Source organism: Chaetodon trifascialis, chromosome 12, assembly GCF_039877785.1.
Source record: "Chaetodon trifascialis isolate fChaTrf1 chromosome 12, fChaTrf1.hap1, whole genome shotgun sequence".
Lineage (NCBI taxonomy): Eukaryota > Metazoa > Chordata > Actinopteri > Chaetodontiformes > Chaetodontidae > Chaetodon > Chaetodon trifascialis.
In genome coordinates this window covers 5,392,150-5,411,342 of record NC_092067.1, presented here as the reverse complement: position 1 = coordinate 5,411,342, position 19,193 = coordinate 5,392,150, and the positions used below count along the sequence as shown (strand labels likewise).

Below are 19,193 nucleotides of genomic sequence, written 5' to 3'. Positions count from 1 at the left end.
TTTGAGTGATTTAAAGCACCCGTCTGCCCGCCCTCGTCTTTCTCATCTCCATCCAGCTCACCCTATGGAGCGTTCCTATCTGGCTTAATGGAAGGCCTTTCAGAAGATGCACAAGGGTGGCGAGACGGAGACATCTGAATTGCTTCTTGCAGTAAATACATTCATGGTACTTAGCAGAGGGTGGCAATAATTCCCCGTGAAATCGAGACAGTAAAAGAGTCGAGATAGGCTGTATTTATACTGCTCCCAAGCCAACAGTTCAAACAGATAATGGCTTAGGATACGGTTACCCCCATCATAATGTATGGACCCTACATACAAATCACATTTCTCTGCTCTCATCATGTTTCCATTTCTGGATCAAAAGTGTGTTTAACTGTTTTTTTTCAGGAGAGAATGAAAAGTCACATTTTGATGAATTGGAACCAAAGGCATTTGTCAACTGAGAGCAATTTTGCTGAACTGTTTATAGGTTGCTATCTTTTTGATACAGTATGTCTGCTAGAGTAGATCAGGTTCCAATCAGTGAAGCAGGGCTGCTTTGTGACAGTAAAGGAATTACTGGGTTTTCATAAACAGATATTCCCATCTGTTTGTTTTGGGTTTTTTGGGCTTTTTTTTAATATACTTGTGCTGTAAGTGCCCAATGTCTTCCAGTACAGTCTGTAGTGGAATATTGATGTTTTCTGGTCAACAAAGAATCCACACTGTCTTTAATAATACAAACATTCTTCCTTTCTGTTTATCTGAGCTGAATGAGGCATAAATGAGACATCTGATGCCAACTCATTGGAACCTAAAATAACTTGTCCTCCCAGTGAGCCAATCTGAAAGGTAAATGATGATGTAATACTCATTTATACTCAATGCATACTGGGTTCATGTACATCGCAGGCACCACTTACTGTGCAGCATGTAGCTTTGAGTGGTTTCATCTAAGTGTTATAAATGTTTGTAAGATCTCAACTAGTACCTAAGGTGGAAGAACTGTTGTTTTTGTGCAGTGGTCTAAATTCACTTTCTCAAAGTAACCAGCCAGTTGGATCAAGCAATTATTTAATAATTTTGAGGTAAACTGTGTCTCCACACTTCTTCACAAAACCACATTGTATCAAAAACATGAAGTTTCATTTTCACAATGGCTTGACATCTCCTCTATACTGAGAATAGTTTAATTAACACAGATGTCAAAGATAACGGGGATCGACTGCTGAAATTTCAAAAAAGCAATGCTATAATGCAAAGACTATTAAGAATAACCTAACCACCTTTTTTAGAAAAAAAGTGAACTGTCACTGTAAAGCAGAGTAGATTAAACAATCATACTACAGAGCAAAAAACATAATCTGTAGAAGGGTTTTGCAGAAATCTAATGTCCTGTTTTATCCATCAAAGAGTAATAAGTCACTAACATTGCTAACGAAGGCCTGATGAAGCTACAGCTGCAGTTGCTTCACAATAACGACCCTACAATAGATGAGTTAGGTGAGTAGAAGCATTAATTGTGAAGTAGCAGCATGCAAGTCTTATGTTTGCAATGGCGTTACTGCAGACCTAATTACAGCTGCCACCAGAGAGGGGAAAAAGCATGTTTGACTCCTGTTTCATGTTTCCTGATTGCTGATGGAGATTTGTGAGTGCTTGGTTGAGTTATGGTGGGAGAAGAACTGAAGAATCATAAGACATACCTTTATTAATGCTGAACAGTAACGACAAATCCTACCTAATATACATAAATTTCATTTAGTTTTTAATACCATTTTCCACCCTGGTTATGCTAATTTCACACTCCCACCACATAAAAATGAAAGCATCCCACACATGCAACATTTCTGCTGAGTCCCTGTGGACCTGCAGGAGCCCACTACAACCCAACTGCAGCCCTCCAACCTTCCTCTTTGGCAGCTAAATCTGAAATGTCAGCCATCAGAGTTATTGAAAGCATAAAATGTTTTCTGCGCCGCCTGCTTGCTCTTAAGAAAAATAAAGTAGCTTGATCTATGATGCCCTTGCACGCTCGTTGCTTCTTCTTTATCTCTTGAGGCGTTGCACAGTTAACATGACAAAAGCTGTCAGGCAGGCCACCCTATGAATTCATAATATACAGACTAGGTAACACATGCACTCACACATGCACACACGTACACAAAAATGCACATATACACATCCGCACGCACACATGCTCGCAATCAGATAAACACACATACACAGGTAGGCAAACAGAAAAGATAAGGGGAAAAATCTGTGGAAACCGATCTCCCTGTCACTCCTGTGATCTTGCTTGCTGATCGAGGTTGTCTTGGTTTAGTGGATGAAACAGGAAAAAAGCTTTGTGTGATCGGACTCTGAGGGGTGATCCTGTCCTATGTCAGCTTCTCTGTCACTCTCTCTCCATCACTTGAGCTCTAATTGGTGAGGCTCACTGTGCCTCTCCTATAATGAAAGTGGTTGGACTGCTCTTTGCCTTTCATTCAATAAAGGAAGTTACCAACAGTTCTCCAGGCAAACACAGGTGAGCTCTTCAGCTTGCCTCACAGGTCTCCCCGACTACGAGACATTTCAAGAGGCATAAACAACTAACAGCAACTATTGGGGCTATAGAAGAGAGAAAAAGTAAACATTAACTATCAGCATGGGGATTCATCTATATAAAATAGATGAAGATAAAATGTCCTTTACTATACCCATAGTGGGGAAACTTGTAAAATGCATAGAATATAATATGTATAAAATAATACTTATCCTGCGCAAGATGCACAGTGGGACAGAAGCAGTTAAAAATAACACTGGCATGCTTTGACTTGCATCTTGCTCCAAAATACTTATTTGGCAGGCTCATGAGAATAATGGCAGCATTGTATTTAATTTGTCAGTGTTCAGTGTTGTGAACCAAGTTACTTCAAACTGTGGGTTACTGCCGCTGTCTGTGTAAACAGCTAGTTTCTGCTTACAGAGAACTGTTGCCATCTGACAACCTTTCCCCACACATCAATGTGTGGAAATGTGATGTGATGTGTGGTTGGGCAATAAAAAAAAAATAAACAAAATCAAGTCTTAAGACTGGTGTGGCATTGGCCCTGAAGCAGCAACTGGAGCTCATGCATTGCTGTTAGTGTGCACTGAGGTGCAAAGCCTCAACTCCAAAATAAACAGTCTTCCTTGTAATGGAGAAAAGGCACAAGCTGCAATGCTACGGTCATGTGTCATACCCGACTCCTCAATCAACCATCTCACAGTGCACAGTTCTACTTAGCATGTGTGATCCAGCATGTTAACGGTGGCTCCATTTAATGCAGATGTTCCAGTAAGCTTTATTAACCATGTATTTATTTTTAACATTATGTTAGTATGGTGTGAACTGTATTTCATGGTCATTCTTAGGTGTGGTGTTGTTAAATTGGACTGCATTATATTGTCAGGTGATTCAAAATGCGGAGAGACAAGACCTTGACATAAGTTGTAACAAAATATTCTGTGTTACCTGAGACTGATGTAATTGAGAGACTAGGGAAGAAAACACTATGAAACACACTGGCAAAGGAATGAGTCCTTTTTTTCCAAGACAAAACGATATTTAAATAGGGACTGGGTAAAGATACAGCAGAAAAAGAGAGGATTTGATAGGGCAAGGCACAGAAATGAAATGAATCACAGGGTTCTGTACAAAAAGAGGGAACTCTGACCAAACCTGGAGAAATGACAACAGCTGAGGTTGGTTTACTTTAATTTTGAAAAGAACATGAAGATCAGCACTATTCACTGCCATGTTTTTCAAAAAGAAAATATCCCAGAGCTAAAGGAAAGGAATTTCTGAACTCGTGGTAGACCAATTAACCAGTTGGCTGATTGAGCAGACACGTTGAAGACAATGGACGTTAAATAAATTAATTTTAAATAAATGTTCATTGGGACCACTGTTATGAACATGCTGTACTATGTCCAGATTGTGAAGTTACAAGTGTACCTGCCTTTCAAGTTTGTCTTTCTTTGTGTTGAACAAGAGGAAAGGGGGTGAAGTGTGATTCAAAAAGAGCGCAGGTGCTTCGTACACACAGACCATAACTTTAGAAGACTGCTGAATACGTGCTCCATTCTTGCAATCACTTTCACAAAAAGTTTTGGAAACTCAAGACAATGGCATTGTACCAATGTTTTTCCATGGACTGTCTCCATGCTCTACTTTTCAGCTTAGCTCCTCATGTTTCTTTATTTTTTTCAGAACTTTTGTTCACTTTCTCTCTGGCATGACATCAGCAACACATCTACCTCTGCATGATCACAAAAACTTTTGGTTTGGATCATACCTTGTACTGCATTCACACTACAGGGGCAGAACACAAAGAATAAAAATGCAGTTGTTTCAGATAAAGAGTGCATAGCTTCCTTTATATTATCTGAATTAACTGCTTTAGTGTTAAATATTGGATTTATTTAGATGTAACTGCCAGCAGCGCAGGCTTTGCCAAAGGTTTGCTGACACTGCTGCGGTTCTTTCCTGACACCTCCTACCTGGATCATGAACATTATTTCCCCCTGGGCTGCTCTTAATTATGGCTTGAACAACAAGACACAAAGGCAGCATGACTGGTTGGACTTGCATGGAGGTTAAAGCCACTATTCAGAAATACATTTAGCGGCTGGGAGCCCTGATGACACATGAAACCATACAAAATGTATGAGATATACAATGTCTTCTGCAGAGAGGACGGGTTATCAAATGTCTCCTCACTACAATATGTCATAAAAGGCTGGCTTAAAAGTGTGCATCAATCATTACATGATGCTGTCTCACAATGTTCAAAAGGAAGTTAATATAAAGACCAACAACAAAACATGGACACATTTTAAACGTGCCCCTTTACTCTCTCCAGATAGCTTCTTTTATCCCTGCACATTCTGTTAGACTCAAATGATACACTGTGTTGTTTTTGGATGGAAAGTGCTCACTGTTCAGCACGATCCTTTTGAAAACAGATGATACAGTAAGGTCAGAAAGCAACACTGAGGTAAAAACAAGAAAGAGAATTGGAAAGAAAAAGGGTAAAATACAAAGATAAGAGAAAAAGTGCAATCAACATGCTATCTGCCAAACACTGTGACGGACTCAGAGAATGAGTGAGAGAGACGATGAGGGAGGACGCTGGAGAAAAAAAGAGAGAGTTAAGTAAAAGAGATGGAGCAGGGGACTCACGGCCTCTGCAGATATTGCCTGTCTCTGTCGGAAATCTTCGTTGTGTCTTTATGGGCCAGTACATCTGTATAGCAGCATTTAGAATGCACTTAAAGAGGACTGCTTGGGCCATTGATTTATCTGGGCTTTACAGCCACAGCCTATAGGTCTGCAGTGAAACACATGCACTTTCTCCAATGCCAGCCACAAATCTGCAATCGTTTGCTTATCACTCAACAGTCACAGCTGAGTGACTGGCGAGCCGAGTCAGCAGTCAGATGTACGGCCTTCAAACACTGTACTGCCTCCGATGAGCCAGAGCAGCTCATGAGAGATTCTTATTTTCTTTTCAAGGCTGTGGTAATTCTACAATGCAATGACCAGTAATCAGTTGCCAGTGGGAGGCAGTCTGCATCATTTCTCTGAGACAAGTCATTAAACAATGTCTAAGATTCTCTGTGGGCCATTACAAAGCAGGATTCACTTCAAAATGAAGTTTAAAGATGGATCAATACCAGTTTTAAATTTAGAATCAGAGGGTTTTGACATTTTGCTGTTGCTTTACTGTTTTTTAGCTGGTTAGCCTGTTGAATTTATCATTAGCACGTTCCACAGCTAAAGTGGCTGGTAGCATCTGTTGTAGACCTACATGCTGGAGCAGTGTTGGTGTGTTTAATATCCTCCCGACTACCAGTAGTTCAAATTTGTCCTCTGTGGAGGACATTTGTAAACCTGAATATCTCCCACCCACTGCATACTACTGAATTAACTCCTTTTGCTATCTACAGAGGACAGTATTCTAATTACCTTACAAAGATTGGGGAATTTAAAAAAAATGTGATTGGACAATATTTTTTTTTCTTGGTAGTCAGGAGGATATTGAGGGACAGTCAGGAGAAAATGTGTGAAAGTTAAGCCTCATTTGAAGCCAATCAAATAACCAGAGCAGTAGGTGGTCAGCCTTAAGTTTATCTCCACAGTTCAGCCTGTAACACAGTTGGAAAGCTCCCTCTGCTGCATGCTGCATTGGTATGTGTGTCTGTTGCTGTCAAATGTAAGTGTACTTGATAGACAAGCCCCGTGGTACACTGACTGTTGCATGTATATAATATACTTCTGCCAAACAAATGCTATTGTGATGCCTGTTGTAATGATAGCACATCCGTTTAACAGTGATCAATCAACCAATAACTGGTATCCTGTACAATTTTCTCAACAGTTTCATCAAAATATAAGAAGACACTGAGCAATCTAAAATCTTATCTCAAGAAGTTATGCATTTTCCTTGATTTTGGACAAACTGTCTTGACCAACAAGTGTTTTTCCACCATTACTGATGAACAAACTTCATTGAAAGTGAACTGTGCCTTTGTAACATGGTCCATTAACTGCAACAGTCATCTTATTTCAGCAGCTCTGGGCCAATAATACCTCATGAAGTGACAGGTGAATAGTACTGGAACAGTTAATAGTCATTCATTCCATTCCTTTTCTTTTATTACCCTAATGTTTTCCATCTCCAGATAAAGGTTTAATGGCCACTAATGTCTGGATTGTGTAATTAGCAGAATAGCAAAAGTGCAGAGAGTTCTGAGCTAATGGAAGTGGTGGGAAAGGAGGGGTTTTGTATTGTGTACAGTCAATGAAATATGTATTTGGAAGGTATAAAGATAAGGTTCATTTCTATTTCTGGAGGAACAAAGGGCCTGAGTGGCATGATTGAAGCACAGAGAAGCACATATACAGAAAAGCTCCCTGCTGGATCTGACCAATTTCCCTGATTCTGACTTTGTCCATCAAGGTTAACATTTTCGACCACGCTCTCCTTCAACTTCAACTGCTTAAAGGTATGCTATGTGGGAAGTTCCTAAAAAAGTACAAAAGTAATCCCTCTCAATCATCACTTGTGAGTGTGATGGTGTACTTCTCGGCAGAGACACTACCCTCTATCTGTATTTTCAGATTTTCTTTTTATTCTGCTGTGGTTGGGCTGTTTTTGGGAGGCAATCTTTGGGCAGGGGGTGTGCAGCCCCCAGCCCATAACAGCATGCAGGCGAGGTCGCAACTGACACCACAATCTCTCTGCTATCTGTGTCTGAAGCTGGAAAGCTCCATTAAGTGATTCTGCCTGGACACAAAAACAATTAGTTAATGTTGCTGTTGGGTTGCTGACTGCTGTCTGTAGCTCAACAGATTACTGGGCATTGTAATTATGTTATCATAACGACACATAATTATCATCTACTACTATGCCTATTAGCGAGCCAGACTGGAGATGGCTAAACCCGCTGGGTAATCAGAGCCAGTAATCCAACTATTAGAGTACCTGTTTAATTTTCATTAAACGTTCTTATAAAAAATACAGTATTTTTCATCTGTTTGTCAAAGTGTGTTGCTTCTGTTTTGTGGCAGTTATTTAATGGCAACACAACCAAACAGCTACAAAACTGCCCACACGGCAAGAGAAATGGAAAATTAACTTATCATTTAGCTCGGCTCCAATCATTTTAAACTGAAGCAATGGACCAAAAGACTGGCTCAATTTGGCAACAGACTGGCAGAACAACTACTACTGTCTGAGTTACTTTCTACTGTCTACATGAAACATAAACAAAGACAAGGAGATGGATGCTGATGCTCTTCCCTGGACAGGACATTACTTTACAACATCAAAACGAAGGCCAAATGTCTGCCTGTCACCAGGATTTTAAGAAAGAAATAAAAAAGAGCTCCAGCCTTTTAGTCACCATTGTATGGCAGCGTGCGATTATGATTTCTCCTTGGAATCACAAGGCAATCAGTAAAAGGGGAGTGTGGTGTGCTGTGCTCTAGCCCATACAGCTGCTACTTTCTTGCTCATTTGGGAGTGTATGGCATTCTCTCTGAATGGTAATTATGAAGGGAACAAAAGGGGCATTTAGAGACAAAGGCGGGTTTGGAGTGAATGGGCCAGCTCCCATGCGCAGCGAGTGTTCTGACTCCAAGTGCTGTTTCAAGAGAGGCGATATGGGGTAATTATGTAGGAGAACTTGCAGGGAGGAGAAAGGATGGAGAGGAGCAGAGAGAGGGAAATAGGCTGGGGTTGGCTTCATGTGTATAGAGAACAGGACCAGATAGCACCATCTGCATTCTGCACAGACACTGTCCGTCTGGCTCGCTGTTGCCTTCAATAAAAGCTGGCGCCGAGACAGACATTAGGCTCCAGAAATGGATTCAGACGCACAGTATAGTCAAGCACAGACTGACCCTCACACACACGCATGCCGGGATCTAAATTTAAAACCAATCTTGTGGCTACAGGTTTTCATCCCAGTCTACTGCAAGATCATCTTCACAGGATTCAATGGGTGGCTGATGGCACAAATTTAGGGATGTCTGCCAAACTATGACAATGAACTAATATCCCAAATCCTGTGTGCCTCTGATGTCCCACTCTGGAATACATACACTGAATATCACGAGCACTTGCCTCATGAAATCCACAAAGTACTAGTGGAACTTTCTCTCTGATAAAAACCATTAATTCTCATCAGTATCTCATATTTGATCTTTTGCTCGACATACAGATATGTAAAAAAGGATACACAATTAGCTAAGAGAGGGAGTTCAAAGACTCAAAGGGTTTAAAGTTCAGATGAATAGAACGCCAAACGAGGAGGTCCTTATTATACAGCAAAATGACAAACTCAACACTGATTGATTTATTGACAATAATAACATATATTGATATGAAGAACCAGCCACAGCTTTTGCTACAATTTCTACAAGAACAGTTTTAGCACAGTGTCTGGCTGCTCTTGCCGCACTCTGACTAATACAGCCTGTAGAGTGCGTTGCCAGCCCCATCAATCAGAAGCAGTGAAAAAACCTGCATCAACCCCATGATGATTCCCATGTACATGCTCTGCACTGACACCATAGAAATAAATCCCAGTAAAAAAAAAAACACATTAAACTTAACTAACATCTACAAAACTCTAATTGGTCAAAGGTCATCTTACCTCTCTGATCTTGTCACGTTTCTCTTTGACGTCAGGCTCTGGTGGCTCACCATCACTGACGCCCACCACTTTGGGCATGGGGACGGGTGGCAAGGGTTTAGGCCCTGCGTCCTTTTTTTTCAGGTCCTCCATTACTTTGTTCTTTTCTGTTTGAATCTCAGCCTGCAGCTCCTCACGCGACTTTCTCAGCTTCTCCTTTGCTTCCTGCAGTGCTCGCTCATGGTCTGCCCGAATCTTGTCCCGCAGGCTTTCCTCCTCCTCCCTGTAGGAAGCAGGAAGAAGACAAAAGGTAAGTTTTCTTTTTTATATATTCTTTATTCTTTGCATGAATCCTCATTAGTTTCCACAAAGTGGCTGATAGTCTTCCAGGGTGAACATAAAAGGACTTATTTTAACGAAGCACGACACATAAAAATCACTGTGGTAGAAATTTATATGAAGGACTATTAAATTTGTGTTTGATGTGGTTGTTGACCTGACTGAATAATGACTGAAAAACAACATTGATTGAGAGTATTGCTTGCTTCCTCCCAGGTGGTTCTAAAACTGTGTGAAATGCAGCGATGTTGAAGCTTTTGGTATCTGTCCATGACCATGCCAAGGTCTCCTCTCTTAACAGATTTGTGTTGTATTAATCTTACATATTCAAGTAAGAACAACTGAGGCTCATCAAGTTTATTCTTTTAGTCACTGGAGATGATTCAAGATTGACCAAAAGTATACGTTTTCCACATCAAGGCCTACAGAAATTTCATTTCATAGGTTTCAATACGTTATGAAGTGTAATGTTTTTGTTTTGAAATACATTTTGTCCTGATCAATACATTGTTAGTGACATTGAATGTACTGTACAGTGTGGCTGAAGATCATTCATTGTGATCCTGTCCTCAGATGAACGTGGCTTTAATGTGACTTATGGTTGACATCGTTGTCACGGCAATATTAACTGCTGCAGAGGGTGTTGTGTGTTCACACATTAATATTACAGCACAGAATTTGTTATCAGCTCCTAAATCACAGACACAGAATGCACCTCCTCCTGGAGTAAATGCAATTGGAAGAATATGTCTACAGGCCATCGCCATTCCCATCCACTCAAAGAAATTAGGTAAATCTACAGACTGGTCAACTTACTATATTCTATTTGTTTGTTTACTTGAAAAAAGTTTTCCTGTACTTTTGCATGCATGTTTATTTTTTAATTGAGAAAACAAACAACATGGAGAAAAAAGAAGGCTCTGCAATTAGCAGCTGCAGGAAACCAGACTAAGATTCACCCACCTCTAATTCAGATCATTATGGGAAAGACAAAACCATCAGTCTAATGGGAAACCAACCCCCCACCCCACTATTTTGCAGTTACATGAGCTCCAGGAAATAGGGCAGGTGTACACAATGAGGAGGCAGGCAGTGCTGGAATAAGAAACATAATCTTTGGTTTAACATGGTGGTAAAAGCCCCAAGGTGTTGACACAGCTCTGCCCCATGAGGATGTGGGTCAGTAATGAAATAAAACACAGCAGGATGGTGAAGCAAAGGTGACAGAAGGACAATGACACTGAACTGTAACTTATGCCCTTACTGAGGAAAGACCATTTTTAAACTCGTCTGAATCTCACTTGGCTGTTATATGGGCTAACACACAGATTCAGCCAAATATTACACAAAGTAAGCTCTGCCCAGGCTCATGAGTGGCAGCTTACTTCTAGGACAGGAGGCAGCTTTTCGCCTCATCCTGTCTGTCAGATGAGGACAAGAACATTAGACGACAAATGATGTTTGGCTGGGCAAGACTGTATTTTAAACTAATCATCATTACAGGTCAGGTTATAGGTCATCCCCTGTGTATAATCACAACATATTCAGAGAGGAAAGGGAGGAAAGATAAATGTAAACATGGCTTTCAAAAGCGGTTTTACATTTGAAATGATCATTTTGGTCTTCGTGGTAAACTGTAGAAACTGCAGCTTCGTTTAGGCTTTAAATACATTTTAAATCAACATTTTTGCTCCTTTGTGTGGTACGCTATTTGATGTCTTGCGCTCGGCAACATACTTAATTACCAAACATCATCATGACATGAATAGAATAGGAAAGAAAGAAACAAAAAAAAAAAAAGCACAAAAACAGAACATTAATTTCCCTTGACACCTGAGCCAGTCCCTAATGTCTTCATCAACCCTGCTGTATTGTTTTAGTTGTCAGTTCCAAAATTACCTTTACTGTGAAATATCAGAGACAGGTCTATGTGACAGTTTGTCTTTAGTTTATCTGGAAAGTGCTAAAATGTGTTAGTTGTGAGTTTGAGAGCACAATAAACATGAGAAATTTTGAAAATAACTATGTCATCTTAGTGCAGGCATGTGAGTCTATTTATTATTGACCCTCCATGTGATAAATGCAGGAAATGTGGGAGGAACTGATGACCTGCTGTGATCCATGTGGACTCAGCTGCAAGCCTCCACAGAGCTACACAGCATAACATCTCAGAGAAAATGACAAAACAATGCTGGGAATTCGTTTGAGTGTATATGTCTGTGTGTGATGACTTTTCTCCCACTTTCTCTACTTTTTATGTGTTTGGCCAAATGAAAACAATGTTCACGTAGCTCAGACTGCACCCATTAATGGCTTTGAGATGCCTGAGTATGTGAACCTTCCAAGTCTCCTTCCAAGAAAACAGCAGTCAGGAGTTGGTCATGTTTGCAAGAGAAACAAATACCTAGTAAGGTTAAACCTTGTAGTGTTGCAAGACGGAAGAAAACAAACTGTAGGTGCAATCACACCCATACTGTTTGGTGTGTGTAGACATTGTAACAGCCTATGCTTCTGTATGTATAAAAACAACAACAAAAATACAATGTGTGATGCATTTGGATAAGTATGGTGTCCGTGGAGCAAAAAGAGATTCTTTAAACTGCTCATTAACTGTTATTCCTCTATTAACCACATGTGTGGATTTCACCATCCTGCTCTTGTTCAAATCTTGAATATCAAGGCTTATTGTATGAAGGCTTTACAGACACAATTGAATGTCAGGATATACTCTGCTCAGGCGTTTTACATGCACACGTGTACATCCATGCACAGTATGTGACTAAAATTAGTAAAAAAGGGTAGGAAGGGGAAGAAGAAGGACATGTGAGTAAGCCTACATGAGAACAGATGTCTATAATGTAGACTTGGCTGATAAGACTGTATGGTACTACCTGAGCCACTTCAGAAATAGATAAAGCACTTACAGACCCATCAGGCCATTAAAAAACATACGAGAGAGAGAGAGTGTGTGTTTGAGAGCCTTTGGTGGAATAACAGGGACATGCGGCACACGTGACTTAATATACCTGCTGCCTTCAGATGGCTGTAAAGGGAGCTTATCAACTGAAAGTAAATATGTTCATGCGCATAAGCTGTTGTGGATGACAGATGATTGATGAAGAGGGTATCTTCTGTCACTGCCATAATTGGAATACAACTTGTCTGTACAATTCAATACTGGTTGAAGAATGGATAACAACAGTGAGCTAGACAAGAAAACTTGAATATAAGTGGATTTTGTAACTCTGAAGAGGTCTAAAGGGTGAGGGGCAACATGGTTGCACCACGTTATCAGTAATAGGCCTGGTCAGCAGTCTTATTCCGCAGTGAGCATCACTGCTGAAACAGTGACTGGGTGCCTGAATTTAAGAGGGGGATGGAGGCAGTACAGAGTTAAAAATGAGAAAATATATATGTATAAAGGAGGAGAGGACATTCTGCGGGACAAAGAACAGGCTACGAGAGGAAGAGAGCCAGAAAAAGACTGTGATCAGCATGCATCAACCATCCATTTTCTATAACTACATATCCTGTTCAGGGTCAGTTGGGGCTGCAGCATTTCCCAGCATGCACCGAGCAAGCAAAAGGGTAAAGCAAGGCCATTCCGGCAGTGTATGGCAACTGTATGTGCAAGAGTGGAAAAAAGTGTTAAAGATATGCAGAAAAGAAGGAAGATAAAGAAGTGAGAGGGTGACATAAAGCCGATGACACAGAGAATGAACGCGGAAGACAAACAGGAAAGGGACAGACGTTTTAAACTAATTATCCTTCACACAACAGAATGTGAATCCATTTTATAATTCCATCATGATGCTGAATGTGGGTCCAACAGAGACCAAAATAAACAGCTTCTGAGTTACGCAACATTGCCCTGGAAACATCTCATAAATATTCACATCACAACTCAGCGTGTCTGATTTTAATTGACAGAAAACGTATTTTGCAACACCAAGATGGCAATTACTGTGTATATGCTGGTGCGAGCGAATGCATGCATTTGTGAGAATGTTTCAAATGTGCTGCATGTACTTTGTGGGGATTTCATGTTTATGTGTCTATGTGTGTGTATACTGTACTTCCCAGTTAGTGATACACCTTGTGAGTGGATGTGTGTGTACGTACATTTGTGTCTTCCATATTGAGGTCTGTGTGCTACTGACTGCAATCTGCAACCGTTTGTGTTTGTGCATAAATGACTTGGCTTGCTGTCTATGACCTGTGTGTGTGTGTGTGTGTGTGTGTGTGTGTGTGTGTGTGTGTGTGTGTGTGTGTGTGTGTGTGTGTGTGTCTACACCCCAGGGGTGAGGGCATAAATGTGATATTTAGATAGCGCTGATGTTAGATGACTGGCTAATGTCTGCATGAGAGTTCACATACATGCGTGTTCATGAGATGCAAGAGAGCATGACAATGGAAAATGAGGAGCTTAAGCTGACACCATCATCTCTAATGGGTGCTGATTCAGCTCCATATATGTATGTATGTATACCTAGGGTCTGCATGTTGCCACCAAACACCATCATACAAATTACACAAAAGTGCAGTCTTCAAAATGCTATACACAAGCAATTCTGGTGAAAACCCATTCCCACACAAACATGTATTCGTCTTCGACAATCTTCCCTCTCCCTGTACAAGCCCCTCCTCCTCCACTCCTACATCTTTAATCACAGATCACTCTTCTCTCTTCCTCCGAGCCACTGTCATAGTCTGCATCGCCATGGATTTCCTTCGAGTCTCATACAATGTCAAACATGCAATTAAGAACACATCAACAGCTGCCTGACTCAATTACCCTGACAAAGACAAGCGTGGGCCGCAGCTATGAAGCACCCTGGTGACGTGCCGAGCCTCAACTACACCTATCTTTTCATGTCCCAGTGTTAACCTTGCCATTGCCTTGGGGGGTGTGCCCCATGAAAGAATCAAGATATTTCATTAATGTTATTTACCAATTTTATGTGCACTCATTTCATTTCAGCTTAGTGTGAGAGTCTTCACTGCATTTTGCTGTCATTTATAATCGTGCTAGAGAAAGGTCAAGTTGATGGCAGCTCGTTACATCACTGTAAGTGCAGTAAAAGCTTCCCAACAAGAGTAATTAATTTTTTTTTTGTAATTCACTTTTTACTGCCTTTCAAAAGAAGCAACATCACATGCTGCTACTCACATATCCAATAGTCATGATACATAGGGCAAATGTCACACTATGTTGCTTCCATTCACAAGCAAATAAGTGTGACCATCCTCACATACACTGACAACACCTTATTGGGCAAACATCATCATCATCACATAGCTATAATTCAGATGTCACAATGTATATAACATGCCCAGCCCATACCTAACCTAAATCTGGCGACAGGGGTGAGGATGCTAAAAGCTTCATGCTGCTTCCATCTATTCCACATATCCTCTGTCTCTGCCATCGTGACCAGTGCAAAAGTCACTACTATAAGGTTCATGTAGCACAATCACAAGATCATCGCTCTGTATTTCATGATGTTGCATTCCAAAGTCAATGTTAAATGTATTCATCGCACCGCTGTAATGTTGGTAAAGACTCATTTCAGTAATTAGCCTGCAGCCTCCCACATATAGACTTTACTTGGGCAGCCTGCCAAGATATATTAAAGTTAAGTGTATTTAGTGACCCATTTAAGCATTTTTTATTTACATTTTTTTAGCTATTCAATAGAATGACACCATTTGCAACGGACTGATTGACTAGTGGACAATCTCTCCTCACTTTACCTGTTCCTTCTGCTACTATAAGAAGGTTCCACTGACAACTGCACACGGTCTACAGAGAAGCAGAGAGAGAGACATTTCCTGGTACAACCACCCTCCTATAAATGCAGTGCTTGTGGTGCAACCTCTCTGGTTTAATGTCCACTTATGCCATTGTTTTGTATAAGCTTGCAAGTACACCCAGTTGATGCCAATGTCATTTGGTACCACGCCTCCTCCGAACACAACCTCCTGTTGTGAAAATTGTGGGGTGAAAAAATCCAAAATGTAAGTTGCATTTCTTGGCTGACTATAAAAAAAAACACACTGCTGACAAAGAAAGTCAACATGGTAAACACTTATGAAAGAAACAGAAAACCAGAGAGCACACTGAGAAACCAGAAGTGAAGGTGTATATGTGTGTGTCTGTGTGTGTGTGTGAACCAAGCACAGCCCCACCCAACTAATTAGTTGTTTCAGTCATGTCCAGTAATTAATTACTTCTTCATTTCATCAGCCTGTCATTGGAATTTCTTCTTCAGTGGCATCATGAAATCTGCTCAGCAAAAGCCAGCCCCTTCCATGGCAACTGCAGAGAAGCAGCAGTTGTCCGACTGCCTGGTGGGTATCTAAGAGATTTTTTCTTTTTTTTTTTGAAGCTGTGGAAACACAGGGCTCTGGGGAGAGCAGCGCAGGCAAGATGCCATGTAACCATGGCAACACACACACACACACACACACACACACACACACACACACACACACACACACACACACACACACACACACACACACACACACACACACACACACACACACACACACACACACAGGTCAAGCAAGTCAAGTCATTTATGCAAGGGAGTAAAACCGCTGGCCCATTAGTGACAACACAGTATTTGAGTGTAGTTGTACTACAACTGCAGAGAAAACACAAACAATCTCACCTTTCAGACAAGATCTGAGTTACCAGGCAAAGTGTTGCGCCTTGGCAACACAGATTATCCATAGAAAATGTGAACTATTCTAATCACAAATTGTTGGTGTGCATTTATGTAATTTAAGATGAAAAAGCATCCACAACTGTAACATATGGGCCACACCTACTGCTAAAACCCCTGCGCTGGATGGATGATTCCAACCCTCTGAGCTGGAGCACTATCATCTCCTCGCTTCATGGCTACATAATGACAGCAACTCATTTCATACAGAGCACACAGTTTTACCACTCCCATGGAGAGACCCAAGTATGACCTATGCAAACTTGTGCGAAACACACACTGAACCTCACTCATGCAAGACTCTAACTACGGTTTATACACGACTGCTGAAACACAGAATCATGTGAGATAAAATGAGAATCAAATAAAGACTCGGATTGTTATTCTAAGTGTCTGACACATTAGGAAAAGGATCCCTGCAGAAATACCTTTTAGTTAAAGAGTAAGATGGGCTTTGCTTAGCCAGAAAGAGCTCATATATCGCTCTGGCCAAAGCCACCAGACTCCATTCACAGAAACAGTAATTTTGTCACTGTACAACACACTTCATTCAAATGTGACAATTTAATTTTCATAATTAAATGCATGGATTTAAAGATAAAATGAGTTTACCACATATATTTTCACACATGGATGCCACTAATTCATGCCGGCCCTGTCAAAAAAAGAGCCTTAGTGAAGCACTTGGGATAAGGTGCTCCTGAAGGATCACAGAGCCTAGTGTACAGGGGCCATGGCCCTGCTCAACAACTGGAATCAACAAACCGCCTCTCTAACACACAAGTGTTAATCTCCTTGACAAACTCATGAAAAACTAAATTAGCCATTGATTTCTGAAAGACCATCAGAGGTTTCACAATTGAGCTCGCTACTTCACTTTTCTCCTCTCTTTTGTCTTTCATGCACAAAGGCAGTGATCTCGGTGCCATATGCACACATCAACAGCCATACCTACTCTTGAAAGCAGGAAGAAACACGAGTGGCGGGGAAGGGTGTTTTAAGAAAACTGATTGATGTTCTGCAGGCTGATTGGTGTCCACTTCTCAGCACATGGAAATTATGATAGAGCGTGTCACACGCTAAATGCTGAAGGTTAAAAAAATGAATGATTTCATTAACCTGTGGCCTATGAGCATTTTTGGGGAAAATGGTCAAGACTACACAAAACTGTAAAAGCCTTCTTCATATTAAACCTGTTTAAATCTGTCAAAAACCAACCTGCTTAGAAGATGTATATTTAAAAATGCAGGCCTCCCCATCCTCCCCCCGTCACGACCCACAGAACTGACTCTGTCATTTCCCTTGTCCTTGGTGTTAAGTGATAATAGATTAAAGATAGCTGTATGAACAAACAAGATATTTCCTTGAAGTTAACTTCTTTAGCGTAGTACTACTCTCACAGAATGACGTTATCAGATGAAACGTCCGGGGACACCTCTGTGCATCCCCAGTCAAGCTTGTCCAGATTAGATTATCGACCGGCTGACTAATTTACATTGACTGAATATGACAACGTGCACATTTAATAAACTGGCACTGCAAACAATGATTAGCTACACAAAGTGATTGGCTATGATTAATGTCCATAATAAATGCCCACCTGTCAATCACCGCTACATACAGCAGGATGATGATCAAGCTTGGGACTGCCACATAGCATTCAATATAAATGAGAGACACCTAAATTCCATTCTGACAAACCCTCAACCCTCTGACGAAAAAAAAAAAACAAAGTCTTTTTTTTTTGCTTATCTGGGACAAAGGAACATAAAGAGGTGAAACAAATTTTGCTCTCTCTTCTTACAAAAGAGCCTGCAGTACTAATGCAGAACAGATAGAGTCTAGGTCCTCGAAAGCAGAACTGCAAAAAGCTGCACTCTCTATAATCTTAATGCTGGGTAAATCCATGGCTACACTGCCAGTGTTTGCATCCTACTCAGGACAAGGGCATGAAGGTGGGCTTCAATAAAGGTTATCCCTGTGTGTGGGTAATTTAAATGAAGAATCTCTTGCACTGTGAAGGGTCTTCATAGTCCATCTCTGACATGAGAGCACAGAGTGTTTGTTTCTTGTCAAGGAAGAGCTCTCACGGGAACAGTCCCCGAGTTTGAAGCAATGTGGAGAAGGCTTCTTCCTGCTAGCGCCTGAACACCATAAGTGGAGAGAAGAGGCCCATGTTGGAGGTTGGTAAGGCAGCAGACTTTCTATTTCTTGTGTGGTCTCTTCAGTATGAACTATAAGACAGCTTCCATGTCCTTTTTCCAATGACCCACTTGGACAGCTGCATAACTGTATGTGTAACAGTTCTCCCAAGCTTAACTGTAGTTGTGTAATAGCACCCTCTCCCTTAATTCTTTCAGTTCACTCTGTGCCCCAACGACCTCTTCCTACTAACTACAACATCATGGTGACAAACACACGCTCTTAGCTGGCTCATCCATCTTTGCATTATCCTTGCACCCCGTGCTCCTTTTTCTTTTCCTAATTACTCATGCAAAACACCTTCCTCCCACTTGTCAAGTGCTGTTTGTATCAGTTGAAGATTGGTTACTTTCCTGTTATGGCTGCTTATCAGTCTGAATACTGTCAAAGGAGTTTACGAAAATCAAACAAACCAAATGTGAACAATGCCAAGCTGAACATCTTGCCATGTATACACTATACTACAGTATATGATCCTCCGTATCTTTAATGGTGAAGTGTTTCATGAACACTTCTGTCCTTATTCTCTTTTCCCTCATCATTTCTGTGTACCTCTCCTCTCTCACATACGTGCACAAACACATACTGTAGATAATCCATCCATCTTTCTCACTGTATGCCTCAGGTGAACACCTGAGCCCTCATAGTACTCGGTCTGTTCCCATGTTCACATCTAGCCCTTCTGACCTACATCACGGCTGGCTGACTAATGCCTTTCTACCAAACACAGGAGTCCATCTCCTGCAGCTAGCACAGCATGGCCATAAAACA

The 19,193-nt window shown here is 41.0% G+C and overlaps 1 protein-coding gene across 2 annotated transcripts in view; it reads right to left on the bottom strand.

Annotated features, from left to right (window-relative positions):
• The window catches only part of man1a2 (mannosidase, alpha, class 1A, member 2), a 121,522-nt gene that overhangs the window by 87,670 nt on the left and 14,659 nt on the right, over positions 1-19,193 (bottom strand). For both annotated transcript variants that reach the window (XM_070975830.1, XM_070975831.1), the window contains exon 3: positions 9,172-9,433. In XM_070975830.1, the coding sequence (XP_070831931.1) occupies positions 9,172-9,433 (262 nt within the window). The remainder of the gene's footprint in view (positions 1-9,171; positions 9,434-19,193) is intronic.